This window comes from Lagenorhynchus albirostris, chromosome 12, assembly GCF_949774975.1.
Source record: "Lagenorhynchus albirostris chromosome 12, mLagAlb1.1, whole genome shotgun sequence".
NCBI lineage: Eukaryota > Metazoa > Chordata > Mammalia > Artiodactyla > Delphinidae > Lagenorhynchus > Lagenorhynchus albirostris.
Window position 1 is genome coordinate 24,305,188 of NC_083106.1, and position 22,031 is coordinate 24,327,218.

General features: G+C 42.6%; 1 protein-coding gene across 1 annotated transcript; it reads left to right on the forward strand.

Annotated features, from left to right (window-relative positions):
• The first annotated feature begins 18,655 nt into the window (after positions 1-18,655).
• Positions 18,656-21,498, forward strand: CITED2 (Cbp/p300 interacting transactivator with Glu/Asp rich carboxy-terminal domain 2). The gene is made up of 2 exons (XM_060168029.1): positions 18,656-18,902; positions 19,363-21,498. The coding sequence occupies exon 2, from the start codon at positions 19,371-19,373 to the stop codon at positions 20,187-20,189; it is 819 nt and encodes a 272-aa protein (XP_060024012.1). The 5' UTR covers positions 18,656-18,902; positions 19,363-19,370; the 3' UTR covers positions 20,190-21,498.
• The last annotated feature ends 533 nt before the right edge of the window (positions 21,499-22,031 follow it).

Consider the following 22,031-nt stretch of genomic DNA (forward strand, 5'->3'; position numbering starts at 1 on the left):
CTGAAAAAAAAAATGGTTTCCCTCTCCCCCGTCCCCACTTGACAATTCTGCAAGCCAGGCAAAGAACACCAACAAAGCAGGGTCTTCACAGCTTGATCTCCACCCCCTAGCAGCTGGGCTTTGAGAAGAGTACATGCTGCAAACCACCTTTTGCCAGAAATCTCCAACTTCAGGCTAACACCAGGCCTCCAAGGGAGACGAGGAGCTTGAGAGCTATGAGCCAGAAAAAAGAGACCACCAAAGTTAGGGGGTCGTGAGGAAACGATGCAAAAGGAATTCTGCCCACCGGGAATACAACTCTACTGTCAGTGTTCTACTTATGTTAAAAGTGTGTACCACTAAAAAAAAAAAAAAAAAAAATTGTCTGGATAGATATGTAGAAAGGGAAAGCCCAACAGTTTTAAATAAAAGTTCTTAGGCAAGGGGGTGGGGAAATAAGAGAGTATTTAGAGGGAAGAAAAGGAACTTAGAGCTGAAAGCAAAGTGCCACGTTTGAACGTACTATGTTTTGCCCAAATAAATGGTTTCTTCACATCCTGTTAACTAACAGCTGAGGCTCTTTCCTATAACCAAGACCACCCTGATGTGATAACTTGGTTCTGAACTCACCTTAGTGGCGTGCATCAAGGCAGCTAGCTGCCTGCAGCCCAGAGAGTTAGACACAACCCACAGAGCAATTCCAGTCACGTGCAAGGTCAAGGTACATAGCTTTGCAAGCAATACTGCTGGAGAGAGTCCTGTACTTTCACCCCAAACCCATCTGGAGTCCTTGGAGAATCCTTCTGAAAAGTACCGTAAGAAAAATTCCTAAAATGTCAACTTTAGGAAAACTAGCAATTTTTGTGTCATTTTTTAAAAATATCTTTTTGTATTTTCCATGAAAGTTATTTTTCTATAATGGAAAATTAATTTTTCTATAATTTTACTCCTCTATAATGTGTTTGAATCAGTTGCTTTCATAACAATCATACAGAATTTATTAGAAATCAGCTGTAAATGTATTGTGCTGTTACAATATAATCTCCCCCTTGGTCTGCCTCAAACTTCAGTGAAGCTTAATCCACATGCAAAATTTTTAAAAAGTTATATACCTGTATAATGCCAGGGGTACACAAAATCTATGGATGCAGAATCAAAGAAAGGATGCGTAGAAATGCAACTGAAAAACTGTTACGAATAGGAGAAAGTTGGAAAATAACTAAAAATTGTTATGATTCTAATAAAGATGGCAAAGAAGAAATGGATTATTCAAGTCCAAAATTATCCATTGCAGTCTGTAGAAAGTTTTGATTTCTGGCATGTGCAACAAGAAATAAAGCAGAAAGAGAGAAAGACTTGTGAATGGTTCAGTCTGGCTTGTTAGGAGCTTTAACAAGGAGAAAAACAAATACATCAGTGGGTCATAGGTCAGATGTAAAAGATATGGTTTAATGAATTAAACTCAGATGTCTGGCGTGACTGCTATGTTTCCCAAGTAGATATTGATAGTAGATTTATTTTTAAGTATAAAACATCATAAACATCTAGCCCCCATGGAAAGATCCTTTATATGCTGTATAGTGTGTGTGTGTGTGTGTGTGTGTGTGTGTGTGTGTGTGTGTGTGTGTGTGTGTGTGTGTGTGTGTGTGTGTGTGTGTGTTTTTATACAAAGCACAAGAAGCCAGCATGGTCCTTCTTCAAGGATTTTCAGTCTAAAATGCGGCAGGGAAAGAATAAAGAGACCGACACTAAAAAACTTCTGGGAGAAATATTCTGAGTGGTATCATCGAAGGAAACTATTGAAGATTTTCAAGGGAAGACTTCCTATGATCAACCTATCAAAAATTTTTGTGCCATATTGAATAAACAACTAAGAACATAAAAATTCACCTCTGGACATCTGTAGTGGACAAAAAAATTATCTTAGTTTGTTTTTTTTTTTAAATAAAACTATTCTCTAGTATTTTCCCTTATGTCATTGAATATCCCTTTCAGGATAACTCACATGATAAATTCCCTTCCAGAACTAAGAGTAACTACAAAGAAAAAAGTTTATCTTTCCTAATGAACAAGTAGTCCTTTCCTCATTTGACACTGAAGCCATATAACCCAGCATGTTTCTCCCTTTGCCTTGGCTACCAGGAAGCTCTGAGAAAATTTGCTTCCCTCAGGATTTACCGATCCCATTATCCGTTTTTCTTCCTCCTTTTATGTTTATCTTTTGCTGTTTTATTCTTGTGTGTAGGTCCTTCTATCGTACTGTGTCTTTTGAAAAGCTGTTATCTCATTCAAAGTTGGGAGGTGAACAGCAGGAGAAAGAAAAGGATAAGCATTTTCTTCCTTTCCATCTAGGATAGTGCCCTTTGCTCAAAGTGGAGGAAAAAAGGGATGAAAGGCCAATGAACTTTGAAGCCATTTTTCTGGATTTGGAGAAACAATAAACACAACCCTTGCTTTGCAAAAGGTAACTTTGGTCTGGAGTCGTGTTCCACTGTCTTTTAAAGGTAACAGACAATGATAGAAAGTCTTTCACCTGTGAAGTCAAGCAGACTTCATTTAAGACCCCAGCTCTGCCCCTTGGCAGCTGAGTGGCTTCAGTCGAATCACTTTACTCTCTGGGCCTCAGATAATAATACTTTTTTAGCAGAGTTGATATTGAAATTAAATAAGACAGTGTATACAGAAGCAAACGGCATATTATATGGCACACAGCAGGCACCTCAGCAAGTGTCGTCTCCCTCCTTTCTTTCTTTTTTTTGGGGGTACGCGGGCCTCCCACTGCCGTGGCCTCCCCCGCCGCAGAGCACAGGCTCCGGACGCGCAGGCCCAGCGGCCACGGGCCACGCGCCCAGCCACTCCGCGGCACGTGGGATCCTCCCGGACCGGGGCACGAACCCGCATCCCCCGCACCGGCAGGCGGACTCTCAACCACTGCGCCACCAGGGAAGCCCTCTTTCTTTCTTTTATTTTCCCCGAGGGCACACTCTTTTTCTATTTCTAAGACATTAGACATAGTGTTGTCTAAGGAGGAGAATTCAGTGTGGCAGTTGATGAGAGCCAAAAGCCATCACCAAAGACTTCTTTTATTGTTTTTCTCCCTTAGAGACTATTTGGGAGGAGTGGGGGGGTGGGGTGGGAGGGGATAAGAGGGATCCCTAGCCACCTGGATAAGTTAATTCTTAACTTTCTTCTTCTGTTAAATATAATAATATATTATTGCCAATTAGAGTTTCTGATCAACTTGAGGTTCTTATTGTTACTGATATTATTTTAAATAATTCAAGTCAAAAGCAAAACCCGCTGAACGTTTTAAATAGCTTGAGCAGCTTGATGGCCTACAGGCTTCAGAAGTATTGAAAGGCACTAGAATGCTTATCTCACTACCTGGCTGACTTGTAGGAGTCTGGAAGCTCCCAGTGGGGCATCACTAGGATGCTGGCTGATGTGGAAGCTATTTCTGATGAAATCTATTGGGCTTGAGATAAACTAACACCAAGGGCATCAGTGTCAAGAGATGTGGTCTTCATAGAGAATGAACTGTCTCTCCATGCCCTAGAGGGTGTCCATTTAGCCATCAGATGACAATACTTGGTTGGGGGCAGGGGGTGGGCGTCACCATATTGCAGAATATGATTCTTAGCTTTCAGGTACAGAAACTCAATTTTTTAAGTGCTTAGCAGACTCTATAGTCTGACATGTCCTAACCAAAATTAAGATAAAATACATATTCATCCCCAGATTTATTAATTTTTAATAGGAAAGGAATATGCTTTTTCAGTGACTGAAATACTTCGGTCCACCATGTAGATTATCTTCTTACATTTATCACCCTATCCTGATTCTTTTCTTTTTAATATCTTATCATTTTCTCAATTATACATAAACAAAGCTGAAAGAAAAAACACTTTTTTGAGAACGATTTATGTAGATTTACACAGACCTACCTAGCTTCTTTCTTTCAATTGCTATATAGTGTTCTATAGTATGGCTATAGTATATTTTATCCATTCTCTTCTTGCACACACATACAAGAGGTTCTCTAAAGTACACACCTGGAGGCAGGATTGCTGATTTACAGGATATGGGCCTTCCGATATGATTATACTTATTCACACCCTAGCAGCCATGTTGGTTTGCTTCCCCACATTCTGAACAACAAATAGTATTAGAGTTTTTAATTTCTCCACACTTATGAAAGTGAAATTAAATCCCATTGGCATTTTATTTTGAATTTCCCTGGTTACTGCTGAACTTATGAGCACCATCTCATGTATTCATTAATCATTTGGTTCCCTGTGGTTTACTATGAGTTGCTTGTTCATTTTTTTGTCCAGTTTCTTATTGGGTGGTTTCATCTTTTTTTTTTTTTAGCTTGATAGCATTTTTAAACATATTTTTACAAATTTACATATTTTATACATTTTGGGTAATAATCCTTTTCCTATCTTATATTATTCTAGTCCACTATTTGTCTTTTAACATTATCTCATTTGTCATCCAGAAGCAGTCTTTTTGTGTATAACTTATGCTTTTTTCGTATATTGCTTCAGAAGTTTTTCCCTACCCTAAAATCTTAACATTATTCCCTATGTTTTCTTCTGGTTCTTACAAGTTGAATTATTTATCAGAAATTTCCTTGGTGGACATGCAGTCAGAGCAAGAAGACTGATCATGGAAGATAGCTGACAAAGGCCATGGTAAAGCCAGTGAGCAAACACCCCCATGTAGCAGAGGACACTTCTCAAGGGACCAAAACTTGTGTCTTGTTTGTCCAGTGCCGATAATCACAGCCAAATTCTTAGTCTTTAGATTCCATTTCATCTAGGTGCCATGCTGACCATCTGCCTTCAGTTAACACCTCTTCCCCTAGACAACTCATTAGACTTTGACGTTCATAGTTGATTCGAATCATTTATGTTGCTTTGGGGCTTTTCCAAAGTGGTTCCATTGCTCTGTTGTCATGGGAGCACCTCCCTGAGACTCATAGCCTGGTCACCTTGGTTAGATACCGGGTGATCTCTGTTCTCCCCAGTCAAACCCACGTAGACAGTCTTGTGAGTTACTTCTCTAGATAGCTAATCTCACCCATTACGTGTGGTCCTTTCTAGTTTTCTTACTTTCAGAGGGCAAACCTCATGTCTGTTTACGCTTCAAAATTCCAGTGATGCCTTATCTCATCTCTGTGTTCTGAAAATTAAAAGAACTTTGTAATAAACCACGTGGTTTGGAAAGAAAGGTGATCAAGTGGTCTCTCTAGCACTGATAAAGGGACACAATTAATTTGTCACTAAAAACCATATCAGGCACTTTTCTTTTTCAGATTCTATTCGTCCACTGAGCAGTCTTCACCCAAGTCAGAACTGCATCATGGCCTCTAGGTGTTCCAGAATCCTAGTTATAAACGCTGATTTCTACCACGCTTGCCTCTGGTATTCTTCAAACCAGTGCTCCGCCTGTCATAAATGGTTCTTGTGAAATAATCTGAAAGCAGAACATCAAGAAGTTATCAGTGAACTGGTTCTGCACCTTTGAACAGGGGTCCTTTTTCTCTCATCTGCTTCAGAGCACACTCCTGGCTACCAGCACAACCTACATGTACTCCCTGGCATGAGTTCTGATAGGGGCTTGCCTGTCTAGCGATTCCAGAAGCTAAGAACAACCCTGGCAGTCTCATGACGACAGTCTTTGGCCTCTACTGTGAGGGCAGCCTTCAGCTACCTGTAGCTTCTCTGTAGTGCCAGCTGGTGAGCAGTTGATCTTCTCAAGTTTGTCGGCAAGGCATAGGCAACAGGGCATGAACTCCGCAGAACCGTTCATGTCACCTTGTGCAACTCTTTCTGGCTTGCTCTTGATTCCCTCTGTGTCCTTGGGCAAGCCATTTCACTTCCCTTAGCCTGAATCTCTGTAATCTCCAAATGAAATAGGTTGGACTAGATGGTTTTTATGGGCCCTCCCATCTGTAACTGTAACAATCAGTATTCCATGACTCTTATGAGTTTACTTCAGAAACTCCAGCATCTTTTAAGGTGTGGCTAGAATCAGGCACACGTTTGCATATGGCTTATGAACGCTTCCCTACTATTTTATAGTCACAGTTTGTGCACCAACCCGATTTTTTTTTAATTGAGAAATACTTAACATATAACATATTAGTTTCAGGTGTACAACATAATGATTTGATATTTGTATATATCGTGAAATGATCACCACCACAAGTCTAGTTAACAGCCATCACCACACTTAGTTACAAATATTTTTTTCTTGTGATGAGAACTTTTAAGATGTCCTCTCTTAGCAACTTTTTTTTTTTTTTAGCAACTTTCAAATATGTAATACAGTATTTTTAACTAGAGTCACCATGCTGTACGTTACATCCCCGGATTTATTTTGGTTTATAACTGGAAGCTTGTACCTTTCGATCCCCTTCACCCATTTCCACCACCACCACCACCACCACCACCTCTGGCAACCACCAATCTGTTCTCTGCATCTATGAGTTGGAGTTTTTTGCTTTGTTTTTTTAGATTCCACATACAAGTGAGATCTTGTCTTTCTCTGTTTGACTTATTTCACTTAGCATAATACCCTCAAGGTCCATCCATGTTGTCAGAAATGGCAAAATTTTCTTCTTTTTTATCCATGCATCCATCAATGGACACTCAGGTAAAGATTTTGACGATGCTGGTAACTTGACGCATTTAAAGAAAACTAAACCTTTCCAGCTCTAGCTGCCCAGGCCCTCTCACTTTTAGGAGAACACCTACATCAAGTTAAAATCACCATCATCATGATTCAGTTGTACACTCTTGGTGGCAAAGAGGGGGATACAAAAGAGAACCACCAATGTTGATGATCAGAGAACAACAGATCAAGGCACAGACTCAAACCTCAGTGAACTTTCTTAGTATCTAAGCACACTTTGTAACTTAGTGACCTCCTCCAAAAAAAACTCTTTAAGAGTTTTTTTTGTTTTTTTGGTATGCAGGCCTCTCACTGTTGTGGCCTCTCCCGTTGCGGAGCACAGGCTCCGGACATGCAGGCTCAGAGGCCATGGCTCATGGGCCCAGACGCTTCGCGGCATGTGGGATCTTCCTGGACCGGGGCACGAACCCATGTCCCCTGCATCGGCAGGCGGACTCTCAACCACTGCGCCACCAGGGAAGCCCTCTTTAAGAGTTTTGTAAAGCCAATTAGTCCACTTTGTTGTTTACCAAATTAATATATATCAGAATATAGTTTCTGTTCTCCATTTAAAGTCTATATTTAAATAGATTAAATCTATTCTGATCTATTTTTGAGCCTGTTTTTATTACCTGAGAATAATTTTACTTATCCAAATCTCTCCCCCCTCCCCGAATTAATAGGCCAAGTAAAGTGAAAAGGAAATAGGTGGCAGTGTCATACAAACCATATTACGAATTCACACTGTGCCAAGCATTAGGACACAAAGAAAAATAAGTTATGATCCCCAGCTTGGAGGAGTTTGTGGTGGTAGCAATGACAGAAAGGGGGTGACCTGTAGGAAAACCATGCTCTGTTAGAGCTAGCTGAATGAGTTTCACTTTGCGGGTTCCAATCTTGCACCTTTTATCTAATCACCTAAGATCTCAGATAGCAGAGTCCTCTAGCCTCATGAACTCTGGACTTTTTTCTTTATAACTGCACTAGCTTTTCCTGTCTCCTCTGCAAGGAGGTCTACCTATTAAACAACAAAGACCACAGAAAGGACTCCTTGTTGGTGTTATAATGCTCTGGAACTTACATCTAAATTAATATTTCATAAAAAGCATCCTTATGCTCCACTATTGCCCCAGATAATATGGGAACACACGAACACACTGCGTGTGGGTTCATCTTCTGCTAGATCCACGTCCAAAATATCCTCTTAAATGTAGAAAGGAACATGGATGAGGAGCCTCTACCTCCAGGCAGAGAATCCATTCTTTCTTAGAATTTTCTTCCTCCTGGTAATATGATATGAAGGATCCACAAAGCCAATAAAAAAAAATACAGGAACAGTGGCCTAGAGAAGAGCTTAATTACTGGGGAGAGTGTGGAATCTCAAGAAGGTGGTAAATGCAAGAAGAGCTAAGGAAGTTTTGAAAACATAAATAATAATTAATTTTATGAATGCTCTTTCTAAATTATTTAGCATAGATTAGCACTTATAGAGAAAAATTTTACAGAGTCCACAGAGAAGCAAACTAGAATATTGGAAAACATTTTAATTTTTTTTTTTTTTTTTTTTGCAGTACACGGGCCTCTCACTGTTATGGCCTCTCCTGTTGCGGAGCACAGGCTCCGGACGCACAGGCTCAGCGGCCATGGCTCACAGGCCCAGCCGCTCCACGGCATCTGGGATCTTCCCGGATCGGGGCACAAACCCGTGTCCCCTGCATCGGCAGGCGGACTCTCAACCAATGCGCCACCAGGGAAGCCCTTAAATTTTTTTTAAAGAAGGTTTTAAATTAGATCTCAATGGCTTAACTGTAAGGGCTAAAGGAATTAGAATTTTTAGCTTTATGATCACTGCCTCTGAGCCAGGTACTGTTTTTGCACTGGGGATATGATGTTGTGACACTGGGGTAAGCGTGGTCCCTGCCATCATAGAGACAGTAATTAAAGAGTCACAAAATAAATGTGTAACTACACATTGCAAGAAGGACTATGACGGAAGATCACGAGGCATTATATATAATGTGGCAATAATGGAGGTCCTAACCCATCTGGAGCAAAATCACAGTAAAGCTTCATAGGATGGCAAGGTATTACAAGCTACCAGTAAGTAGGATTCTAATGATTCAGAATTTCAAATTATTTCAGCAGCCCACTGTAGTTGTAGCTCAGAGATAATAGGAAGAGAGGGAGACCGAAGGATCGGTCATTGCATTTATGTCTTTCCTTTGGTGAAGACACCACAGACCAAGGCCTGGTCCTCAGCTTGGCTGGTCCATCCATCCAGAGCTGAACTGGCTCCCACACTCATCAGACCACAAGAGATTGATGAAGAGCAGGTTATTAATTTACAACAGGAAGTATGCGCTTCTAGTGCCTGGAATTTATGTGGCTACTAAATCTCAAGGGGACCCAGGAGGCCTAAGAAGCTGGGGCTTTCCTGCTAAGAATGCTGATCTTATCTGCAACACATTTATGCTCTTTTCTTTCACTCCTAGGAAGATAATCTTATCTCAAAGTTAATCTGAAGCTGCTTCTCTGATACCCCTACATACCGATTCCAGGAGCTAGGCTGCACAGCAAATTAGCTTAGAAATCCCTTGCTCACTACAAATTGATGGTGTAAACAAGATTGTTTAAATTACTTAAAAGAACTGAAGCACCTACAAGCACTCCAGAAAATACCACTTAAAATACAAATAATTCACACACTCATACAAATCATTCTTATCTAGTTATTACATAGGCATTTGAATGAATGGAAGAAGGAACTAATGAATCAACAAGTGAAAGAAGACTGAACCCACAGACAACTTTGGGGTCATATACTTATTTGATATTAGAAAGAAACCTATATTTTTAAAAGGAATTGGTTAACATTCAGACTTCCCAGTAGCTTAAGCTCTCCATTCCCTGCCCTGACTCGGCCATTGATCCAAATTATTTATTATAATAAATAAGTATATGATCCAAAATATTTATAATAATAAAGACTGAACACCACCAAAATCAGTTTTTATTCAACTAGGGTTCATGGATCTTTCATAGTCCTTAAAAGATTAGGGGGGGGAAGGGGTCTCTTTTTCTCTTCAAGACCTCTTTAACTTTATGTTTTCATTTTGTTGTTAATTTTTAATAAATTATTACAAGCATATTATGGATTATCCAAATTGACCCTCTTTCAATATCCAGATCTGTGATTACAATCGTGGAGGTGCCAAACGGCATTACTTTAACTGTTAAATACTAGTTAAGACAAGAATAGACGTGGATTTAATATATAAGTGATAGCTTCACACCATGTGAAAACCAAAAGTCATGGTGCATTGTACATAAAGTTTTGCAATGGTTCAAATAGAGAATTTCATTGAACAGCAAGCTATAGCATCAGCTAGCCGAACTTGATAGGAAAAAAACTCGTGCTGCAATTCTTTTTGCTAGATTCACCCTGCAAAGGATGACTTAATCTTGACAAAATCTGCCATGTAAATGCTGTTAATTTCTATTTTTACCGATTCTCTAGTTTCATTTATTATTTAGCATGCAAATGTGCTCTAGTATTACAGTTGTATAGGAGCTATAAACATAAGGGTGTCACATATCATTTTCTACTGTTCCATACTTAAGAAATGTAATAAAAATAATGTAAGTAAGCATTTGAGGCCTTCCTTAGAGATGTTTTTCTTTTGAAAGGGGTCCATATATTACTCTTGAGAAACACTGATTCAAGCCAGCATTTTTCAATATTTCTATTCCGTGAGTCCCCGTCACTATTATTTCACAAACCATTTAGGCATTTTTAAGTCATTTTTAAATTTTTGTATGGCATACAGAAAGAAGAGAGTTCACATGAAATATTATATTTTAGATAAATATATTATTGAAGTTTATTTTGAGGAGTTTATTTTAACCTGATTTTTAATAATACTTATTACACAAAAATATAAAAACAAATTCTTTTTTTCTTATGTAGTGGACTTCTATTGTATGACTTCTTTTGAATCAAATCTTAAGGAAAAGCATATTTTGTTGACAAATTTAAAATAGGCAATATATCCTCTTTGGATTTTGTGCTAAATGTGTATTTAACCTAGATTGAAATATAACTACACAGAATGATATCAGAAATTCACACAAAATACTTTCATTTCTCCATGCTTTTAGTTCTTGCATTTTGTACTTAAAAACCAACTAGGTTTTTAAAAAATAACTTTTGTGTTATTTATAACTAATTAGAGAAAAGGAATAGTTTCAGGCCATTATTTGCAAACGTAACTTCACTATTTTTCCATGTGGCAGTTGAATCTTTATTTCTAACAAATTGAAGGCCACTCTGGGTGTAGTCATCACTATGTTTTCTCTATCTAGCACTGATTTTTGAGTTCTAGAGTTAGGTATTTGTGCTATATAAGAATTTTCATTATATGAAGGAAACCCCTGCATGGGGTGAGCATCATCATAAGTCATTTGCAAAATAATTATCACAATGACATTTCTCATTGGTTTATTTTATTTGGGACTATTTGTTTTCTATCTTAAAAAAATTCATATGTGAATGAGAATCAAAGCAACTTCAAGTAGCAAAACAGTAAAAACCTCCCCTTTGACTGAGGTATCTGGCAAGTGAGTAACTGAGTTAAGCGCTTGCTGTTGCTGTCCGATGTCTATCACCAGCTTAGTAGGCTCACTCAGCACACTCTCAGAAACTCTCAAACTTCCATTTCCAACTGCAAAAAATACTTTTAAATGATTTTACTTCCCACTTTTTAAAAAGTAGAAATTGATACAGATTCTGTTACTGCCTTTTACAACCCTCCCACCCATAACACAGAAGGCCAGTTGGGAAAAGCTGATCGCAACCATTCAACACATCTCTATCCTATTTCACTGAAGTCTTCATAAAGACTTAGTTCCCTCTGATAATCTGCTCTGGTGTTTTAAAATCCTGATGTTTAGGAAGTCCTTTATGAGCAGTCATTTAACTTCTCAGGACTTCAGATTTCTCATCTAGAAAATCAGGGAGTTTGGATAAGATTATTTTTAAAGTCCCACCCCAAATTAGAATTCTGTGATTTTTGTATTATCTGAAGCTTTAGTTTTCATAACTGTTTAACATCAGAACAATGTTCTAAAACAAATTCGAACAAGAAATCCTTTATATATAAAGCACGTAAAAGTGAAGCTAAGAACACTCAAGGTCTGAAGAACACAATTTGAAAAGCACTGATCTAAAGCTCTTTTTTAAAAAATGCTTTCCTTTCTTCTTTGTCTCAGTGGAAAAGGAAAACATCTGGAAAGGATCCACCATATTAGTTTCCCTATGCGTACACCAGAACATATGGATTAAGTCACCTGTCAGCTTTTTCTTCTCCAGATTAAACAGCCATTATAAGTCCCATTTCCCATCCCTTTAAAATATATTTCCCTTTTCTTAAATGAACCTTATTTAGTTTCTGTAACTCTTTATTAAAATGTAAAGTTAAAAACCAACTACAATCTCTAAAGAAGAGCCAAGTGTAGCAAAAGGACTACTTCCAGCTCTATCATTTGATTTTTCTCACTCCTAACACACTCCAAGTTGTTTCCTTTTTAATAACAGAATTGCATTGCTGCCTTCCATTCAACCAATAGCTCAGTTTGACTCACAATTTTCTTTTCTTTTTTTTTTTTTTTTGGCTGAATTTGTTATACCTAGTTGGTAATTTCCCATCCAATACCCGTGCAGTTTGTTATTGTCCTCTGGGGCCTTTGAAGTTTTTCCTATTGAATACAATCCTGATTTTGATGGCTTTTTTTTTTTTTTTTGCGGTTCGCAGGCCTCTCACTGCTGTGGCATCTCCCGTTGCAGAGCACAGGCTCCGGACGCACAGGCTCAGCGGCCATGGCTCACGGGCCCAGCCGCTCCGTGGCATGTGGGATCTTCCCAGACCGGGGCACGAACCCGTGTCCCCTGCATCGGCAGGCGGACTCCCAACCACTGCGCCACCAGGGAAGCCCTTGATGGCATATTTATCTAGTTAAGGTCACTCAATTCTTCTTCTGCTTTCCAACATACCTCATCCAACTTTATAACCCAAATAAGTATTGTCTAGTTTATTGTTAAAGTTGTAGACTAATAAAATGTCATTTATCAGAACATGCATGAGGTATGTTATGGGCTAAATTGTGTCCCCCAAAATTCATATGTTGACGTCTTAACCCCCAGCATCTCAGAATGTAACTGTATTTAGTTATAAGGTCTTTAGAGAGGTGATTAAATTAAAATGAGGCCATATAGGTGAGTCCTAATCCAATCTGATTCGTGACACGCAAAGAGACACCCGGGACTTCAGCACAGAGGAAATACAGAAAAGACCAGGTGAGGACACAGCAAGAAATCGGCCATCCGCAAGCCAAGGAGAGAGGCCTCAGAAGAAACCAACCCTGCTGACACCTTGATATTGGACTTCCAGCCTCCAGAACTATGAGAAAATAAAGTCTGTTGTTTGAGCCACCCAGTCTGTAGTATTTTGTTAAGGCATCCCGGGCAGACTAATAAAAGCTACTCTATGCATGACATTGTGTAGTCCCCGGGGGCTCACCAAGGAACCTCTGCCATTACCGAGAAGGCTACAGGAGGGTACAAATGCCCATAACTCAAGCCAGAATAAGTCATAAAGGAAGATCTGAGCAAAATGCCTTGGGAGCACCAAGGGAGCCAGAATCCTTTCTATCTGGGGGATCAGGGAAGGCTTGAAAGAGGAGACGTCAGTTGAACTGGACCTTCAAAGATGGGCAAAATTCCAATCATGGGGGGGTGGGGGCAGAGGACAGCAATCCAGGGGAACAGGACTTTATGAGCATAAACCAGGCTTACCCCACACCCGTGATCACTTTTAGAACAACCCCAGTTGTCACCCACCTATGGACAAGATGGGTAGTTTGCAAACTTGGCTAAACATCACAACTAACTGGAAGATTTTTTTAAAACATGTAGACCCTCAGTCCCCACGCCCAATCTGCTGAATCACAGATGATGTTCTAGAGTCTTTAACCATCTTCTCAGGTGAGACAGAATCAACTCCATCAAGTTTAAAGCCCCTTTTTAACAAAAACATTTCACTGTCCCCCCCCTCCATGGTAATAACTGTATTTCTTATCAAATGTGAAAATACATAAAGACAGAAAAACCATTCTGAGTTTAGTAATGATTTCCAGTAAATTTGCACTTTATTAATTAGAACCAAATCCATAGGTTTAAAAATTATATGAATTTCTTATTTTGACATATACACATACATGTAAGACATTATTTCTTCAACTTGCAGATAATGCAAGGTTGTATATAGGGCTTCTGCCTCTTTACTAACCATGTGTCCTCACGCTGCCACTAAAGTCCATCCGCAGTTTCTGGATCTGGATCCACTGACACTTCCTACCCCCAGTTATTCCACAGACCAGTAAAATATCAGAACTTTCCATCCTGTGAATGAGGGAGAATAGGAGAGAGAAGGAGAAAGGCAGAAATGGATTGTTGCCACACTTCATGCTCAGTCAGAGGTCCTGTGTCATTATGGCGGCCAAGTGGATGGTGGAACAAAGCAGCAGCAGTGTTTTTCTCACCAGCTAAGACCTGGAGTCAAGGTCTTGGGAGGAGGGGAAGAGGAGAATGGGCCCAACCAGTGTCTGGCTCTGACTGATTCCTTCTCTCCCCTTTTCCCTAATCCCTCTGAGAAGATAGTTTGGGGGCTGGGGTAGGGTTGTTCTGTTAACTCTCAAAGTCCTCCTTTCTGAAGTGATGAAAGTAATCCCTACTTGCTAAGGTGAGGATTAGGTGAGATCATTTAGGTAAAGCACAAAAAAGACCCCATATTAAACCCCACACTGCGCCCCAGCCTCACCCTAGCTCCACCACACAGCTATAAACTCTTTCGTATATTTTTTGAAGCTGGGCCCTTCAGTCAGCCTTTCCTCAACTCAGTTTAGCTGAAGCCCAAGGCTTACCTCCAAAAGCCTTGAATGTGAATCAAATTCAAATTTGATTTGAATTTCAATCAAAATTGCACACCAATGGGGATCTTCCTCCATACTCAGTAGTCAATGATCCCTCCTAAACAGATCAGTTTTCCTCAAGTCCATAACAGGCCACAATGCAGACAGTGGTAAGCTGCTGTTCTCCTTTCCACTAGATTTCTCTACTGCCAGCATTAAAATTAACATTCTCCAGAAAAATCTTTCCTGACCACCGGCCCTTAAGCCCTTTATTTGGGTTCCCTTGTAATTCTGCTATATTCCTTCCTTCCATCCACCCATCCATCCATCCACCCATCCACCCATCCATCCATCCATCCATCCATCCATCCATCCATCCATCCATCCATCGTGTCACTAATCTAATCAGTAAAAGACTTGTTTTAGACACTGAAAAAACAAACAGGCAAGGTCCCTGCTCTCCTGGAGCTGCCATTCCAGGGGGGAAGACAGTGAAAATTCAATATGCAACAAGTCAGGTGGGATAAATGCTAAGAGGATAAACAAAACAGTGTAAGAAAACAAAGAGGGATATTGCTAGTTGGGAAGGATAATCAGGAAGACCTCATAGAGGTGGTGTCTGAGCAGCAGAAACATGAAGAAATGAAAGTGTAGGCCAGCAGGAGAGCTGGGAAGAAAGTTCCAGGCTATGTCTTTCTTCCATAATGGGGGGGGGGTCTTGTGTTATTCAGTTTCTCCACCACTGGTATGGGTTGAATTGTGTCCCTCCAAAAATGTTGGAATTCTAACCTCTAGTACCTCAGAAAGGACTTCATTTAGAGACAGGGTCTTTACAGAGGTAATCAAGTTAAAATGAGGTCATTAGGATAGGCCCTAGTCCAATATGACTGGTGCCCTTATAAAAAAGGGGAAATTTGGACACTGAGACACACACAGGGAAAAATACCACGTGAGGATTAAGACGGAGATTGGGGTGATACCTGTACAAGCCAAGAAACACCAAAGATGGCCAGCAAACCACCAAATCTAGAAGAGGGGCACGGAACAGATTTTCCCTCACAGCCCTCAGAACCTACCCTGCCAACACCTTGATCTTGGACTTCTAGCCTCCAGAACTGTGAGACAACAATTTTCTTTTGTTTACGCCTGAGAATTGTAAACGAAGTCTGTGGTACTTTGTCATGGCAGCCCTAGGAAACTAATACAACCATCTAGTACCATCAGGGCCACGTGCAGACCACTGCCTCACCCCGGTTCACAGGATAAACCCCTGGTTACACTGGGCTTTGCCTACCCCTGGATGACTGTAACAGCCCCCTAACTGAACTCCCTGTCCCCGGTCTTACTTTCTCAATCCATTCTCCACAGTTTTGTCCTGGTCTCTCTAAAATGAAAATTTGATCATCTCACTGGTTCACAAGCCTTCACTCACTTCTCATTACTTTCAAGATACAACCCAAATTTCTCAGCTTGGGGACCAGTGCCCATAGGATCCAGCCCCTTTACCTCTCCAACCTTGTTTCTCTCCCTGCGCCCCCTGCCTGGGATGGCCTAACTTCTACTCATAGTCAGGCCTCAACTTATCACCACCCCACTGGGAAGCCTTCCCAAGGCCCGAAAACTAGGTTAGGTGTCCCTCCTGTGTGACCCTGGAAGTGCTTGTGTGTAATGCTGTTGTGACACTTATCAAAGTGTGTCCGAGGCTTGTTTGTCCAGCTGCACAGTTTGACCATGAGTTTCTGTCTTGGTTGTCTCTCCAGAAGCTAGGAAAAGTGCCTGGCACCTGGTAAATATTCACTGGATGAATGAATAAATGAACAAAGCATACCAGGTTCTAACCAGCTGGCCCCAGAAGGAATTTCTGTTCCCTCTAAGGGGTGGAGGATGGGGAGGTGACCTTTCAAGGGATTTCCCAATAGTATGTGGAACCACTGGAGCAGCATGGAGCTGCACCTTTCCTTAATGGTTGCAAGAGGAATTTAGATTAGACATTCAAGAGCTGGTCTTTGTGTCGCAAGACACAGCAGTACTAGGAAGGGAAGTAAACAATCTATCTGGCAATTTTTGAGTCTGGGGTTGACCAATATTTTCGAGTCTATTTTTTGATAGGAAGTGGCAGGTCTCTTCCAAGCCTCTGATTCTGTAGCTGCAAGTCCATGACCTACAGGTAAAAGTGGTGGGTGGACAGGAGATGAGGCGATTGTTGCAACCAAAACTGCGATGTATTCTGTGCACAAGTATCCAAAAAGCAAGTATTTCTGAGCTTTAAAAATTATTGCATACACGGTTACAAATACTGGAGAGTGTGCAAAAGGAAAGAAAGGAAAAGAGGAAGACAGTAACAATGTTTAAATATACATATTAAATATTCTACACATATATTATAACTAGAGGAAGACAGAGGGGTAATCGAAACAAATAATCAGGATTCGTTCTCTTCTGCAAATTCCTGAAAGGGGAAATATATCAGAATTTCCAGTCCTCAAGAAGGGCCTAAAGAAGTCCTGCGAGCAAGAAGGGAGAAAAAAAGAGGGGGGCGGGGGACTTGCTCTTCGCAGCAGGAAGTCGTCAATGGATATCGAGTTATGAAGAAACAACCCTGAACAGAAGTCCTTATTCGGAGCGCTAAAGTCACTTTTACCACATAAAGAGCAATATAAAATCTCCGAGCAGCCTCATCATGGTGCTGGGGAAACAACTCGGCTTCCCCATTTGAAAAAGCAAGAGAGCTCCGACTGGGTAGTGGCCCAGACGGGCGTTAAGGGCTTTTATTTGCAAGTCAGTGAGCCAAATGGACGACCAGGCTAGTTGTGCCGCGTTCAGGGAAGCAAGGTTATTATTATCGCCTATTACCCCACTGAGCAATTTCACTGAAAAGGAAGAGTCCCAGCAGTGTGTGCCACGGTGCCATACGGGACGTGCAGCTACGTGCCCACCTCCAGAACGACTTTATTTACAAAGCGATTACCATGTTATCTATTTGTTTTCCTTTTCCAGCTACAGCAGCCTTACTCAGCCCCCGAATTTCTTAATTACAAACCCGTTCGCTTCTAAATCAACCCCAAACCGTCAGGCAGAGCCCGGAGGGAGGCTATGCAAGTTTGCACACACCCCCACCTCCCGGATCAAGGGCAACAGCAGAAGCAAGAAACTGCGTATGTGCAAAAAGGTGGATCTGGGGACGAGGATCGCTGAGTTTGTTTACAGAGCAGAGACGCCTCAGCTCGGATGCCAAAGCTACCAAGAGCTGCAAACGCAAACTTAGCAGAAGCACACGTACCCCGGGAGCGGCGAGCGGCCCCGAAAGCACGGACCGGATTCCAGGGCGCTGGAGCGGAGGCGGTCAGGCCTGCGAGCGCGCTCAGTCCACCTGCAGCTGCTGCCGCTCCCCGCCCCCCCCCCCCCCCCCCGCTCCTGTCCTTGAAAGGAGTGGGAAAAAAATGCATCTACACGCAGAATGTCTAGATCGGGTTTACCTACTGCCCCTATAAAACCACAAAAGCACAGCCCAGGAAAGCACGCACAGGGGAAGGGGCATTATTTGCCCGGGGCTTAAAAACCCACACGGGTAAACACAGCCATTCTTTGCAACCTGGGTAGGCTTTTGCAAACCCGGGGAGGTAGAAGGGCACTATGGACGGGGCGCTGGGTGAAACCCGTTTTCCCACAGAAAGCAGCACAGATCGCTAGGTGAGCTCGGGGTGGAGAATCCGGCCAGAGGGGGGCGGTGAGTTTTCCTCGCTGCTCTCCGGGCAGGCGCTACCTTCGGGCTGAGAGTCCAGGGAGGATTCTGTCCTTGCTCCGGGGGCGGCCTGGTCTGGTATTTGTGGGCCGGGAGGAAGCCAGCATCCGGGGTCAGCGGGGCGGCGCCTGGGCCCGCAGCCTCTGTGCACGTGCCTCCGGCAGTGGGGACTCGGCTGCCCGACCCGGTCCGGTGTGCCCGATGTTCCGGAATCCGCGTTTTCCCGCCGCCCTCCCGGAGGCTCTCGCTCCGCCCTTCCTGAAATCCCTTATATTAACTGTGGCCAAAGCCCTAAGAAACACAGCTCATTGTTGGCAGCTGCCGGGCGGTCTTGCCGAGCTGTGAGGGCAGCAGAGGGGAAATAAAAGGGAACGGCTCCGATTCTGCCCCAGCGGCTGCTGCAAGACTTCGGCGCCGACTTCGCGACAGCGAGCGCCTTGCACGCCAGAAAGGCCCCCTCTATGTGCTGCTGAGCCGGTCCTGGACCCGACGATCCCGCCCTCGGTCTTCGGAGCAGAAATCGCAAGGACGGAAGGTAAGCGCGGCGGGCGAAGCTGGCTGGGGCTTCTGCCAGCCCAGTCCTCCGAGGGCAGGGTTTGCCCGGAGGAAGAGCGTGAGGCGGAGCTGGGGAATAACAACAGGATGTGCAACAACAGGATGAGGAGGGCTGATTTAATGCCTGAAGTTCGCGGCAGAGCTACGGGGCACTTCCTTTATTAGGCGACTTCGGGGAGCAGAGGGGGGTGTGGGCTTGGGTCCCCCGCCCGATCGCAGGGGAAAGGGCTGTTTGTGCAGCGCGCGGCTCTGTTGTGGGTGGCAGGTCCGCCTTGGTGGCGAGCCCGGGTGCACAGGCTCCTAGTGGGATCCTCGGGATGATGATTCGCAGCCTAAGTGCGTCGGGTGAGCCTGGGGGCCAGAGCCGAGAAAAAGTGGGGTGCACCGAGGTGGGCGACACGTGTGGCGCAGGGCTTACCGTCTGCCCTTTTCACTTTCAGGACTGGAAATGGCAGACCATATGATGGCCATGAACCACGGGCGCTTCCCCGACGGCACTAACGGGCTGCACCACCACCCTGCCCACCGCATGGGCGTGGGGCAGTTCCCGAGCCCCCATCATCACCAGCAGCAGCCCCAACACGCCTTCAACGCGCTAATGGGCGAGCACATACACTACGGCGCGAGCAACATGAACGCCACGAGCGGCATCAGGCACGCGATGGGGCCGGGGACTGTGAACGGAGGGCACCCCCCGAGCGCGCTGGCTCCCGGGGCCAGGTTTAACAGCTCCCAGTTCATGGGCCCCCCGGTGGCCAGCCAGGGAGGCTCTCTGCCGGCCAGCATGCAGTTGCAGAAGCTCAACAACCAGTATTTCAACCACCACCCCTATCCCCACAACCACTACATGCCGGATTTGCACCCTGCTGCAGGCCACCAGATGAACGGGACAAACCAGCACTTCCGAGATTGCAACCCCAAGCACAGCGGCGGCAGCAGCACCCCCGGCGGCTCGGGCGGCAGCAGCACCCCCGGCGGCTCGGCGGGCACCTCGGGCGGCGGCGCGGGCAGCAGCAATAGCGGCGGCGGCAGCGGCGGCAGCGGCAGCAGCAACATGCCCGCCTCCGTGGCCCACGTCCCTGCTGCAATGCTGCCGCCCAATGTCATAGACACTGATTTCATCGACGAGGAAGTGCTTATGTCCTTAGTGATAGAAATGGGTTTGGACCGCATCAAGGAGCTGCCCGAACTCTGGCTGGGGCAAAACGAGTTTGATTTTATGACGGACTTCGTGTGCAAACAACAGCCCAGCAGAGTAAGCTGTTGACTCGATCGAAATCCCGGCGAAAGAAATCAAATCCCCCAATTTCTTCGGTGTGAATTAAAAAACATTCCCTTAGACACAGTATCTCACTTTTCAGATCGTGAAAGGTTTGAGAACTTGGAAACAAAGTAAACTATAAACTTGTACAAATTGGTTTAAAAAAATTGCTGCCACTTTTTTTTTTCTGTTTTTGTTTCGTTTTTGTAGCCTTGACATTCACCTCCCTTATGTAGTTGAAATATCTAGTTAACTTGGTCTTTTTTGTTGTTTGTTTTTACTCCTTATTTCCTCACTTTCTCCAGTGCTCAACTGTTAGATATTAATCTTGGCAAACTGCTTAATCTTGTGGATTTTGTAGATGGTTTCAAATGACTGAACTGCATTCAGATTTACGAGGGAAAGGAAAAATTGCATTAGTTGGTTGCATGAACTTTGAAGGGCAGATATTACTGCACAAACTCTGCCATCTCGCTTCATATTTTTAACTATGCATTTGAGTACAGACTAATTTTTAAAATATGCTAAACTGGAAGATTAAACAGATGTGGGCCAAACCATTCTGGATCAGGAAAAGTCATACTGTTCACTTTCAAGGTGGCTGTCCCCCTCCCCGATATGTACAGACAATAATAGGGTGTGGAATGTCATCAGTGGCAAACATTTCACAGATTTTTATTTTGTTTCTGTCTTCAACATTTTTGACACTGTGCTAATAGTTATATTCAGTACATGAAAAGATACTACTGTGTTGAAAGCTTTTTAGGAAATTTTGACAGTATTTTTGTACAAAACATTTTTTTGAAAAAATACTTGTTAATTTATTCTATTTTAATTTGCCAATGTCAATAAAAAGTTAAGAAATACTTGTTTTCTAGAAGTCATTTGGGGGTGGTTATTCCCTTTGGTGGCTTTCTTTTTTTCTCTTGAACACTTTATTGATGAGAGTAAGCATTCCAGAGGATAAATTACAGGACACTGAAACAGGTCATGATGAGCTTAAAGCGGAGAGCAGGATTTAACATAATTGGCATAATGCTTCATTGTTATCACTGTAACATGCCTCTTGGTGTGGTTTAATCAAAAGCTGCGAAGTTGTCAAAGAGCATTTTTTTCTTAATTGCCATCATCTTCAAGCGTACTCCAGAGTTTAAAAGGTTTGTAATGCTAAATGTTATAAATATTATTTCACAGGGTGGGAGGGGAAAAATCAAGTGTTTCTGGTTATACCTGACTCAACTACTTAAGTGGAGGTAGACTGGAATAAAATACTGGAAGATTGATGAGGATGGCATTAAATATAAATCTGCCTTTATCTCTAGTGACGAATTTTATTTCTCAGCAAAAGTATTAAAGAGAGGCACACATTTTCTAGCTTAATCTCTGAAAAAGCTTCTGGCTGGTTTATAGTTCTAGGAGGAAGAGGGAGTGGTATTCCACCTTGAGGCTTTCGATTTTGTTCTCTTAGAATATTTAAAATTTACTCAGCAAGGTTGACGCAAAGGTCAAATTACAATCTTTACAAGATGTTCCCTCTCAAGCATGCCCTGTTTTCCAGAATTCTGAGCTTTTACTGTTACAGGCATTGGGTGCAAAGGACATGAGGATAAGATCCTTTTTAATTTTACCTGGATGCGTTATCAAGAAGACATAACTACAGTCAAGTAGGTGTCAAGTTTTGCCCTATATAATCAAGCACAGGAAAAAGTAACATTGTTAAAATCTCAAATGATCCCAGTTAGAAGGAGAAAGAATTTTGTTTTCCCTTTCATGTTTTCCTAGCTTATAAGAGCAACACACGGTACACTCATGAAAAAATACGGTCTTGTATATAACCTACTGGAGGAG

What these genes read in the sequence shown, in the direction of transcription:
- CITED2 (XM_060168029.1), top strand. Translation starts at nt 19,371, where the DNA reads ATGGCAGACCATATGATGGCCATGAACCACGGGCGCTTCCCCGACGGC.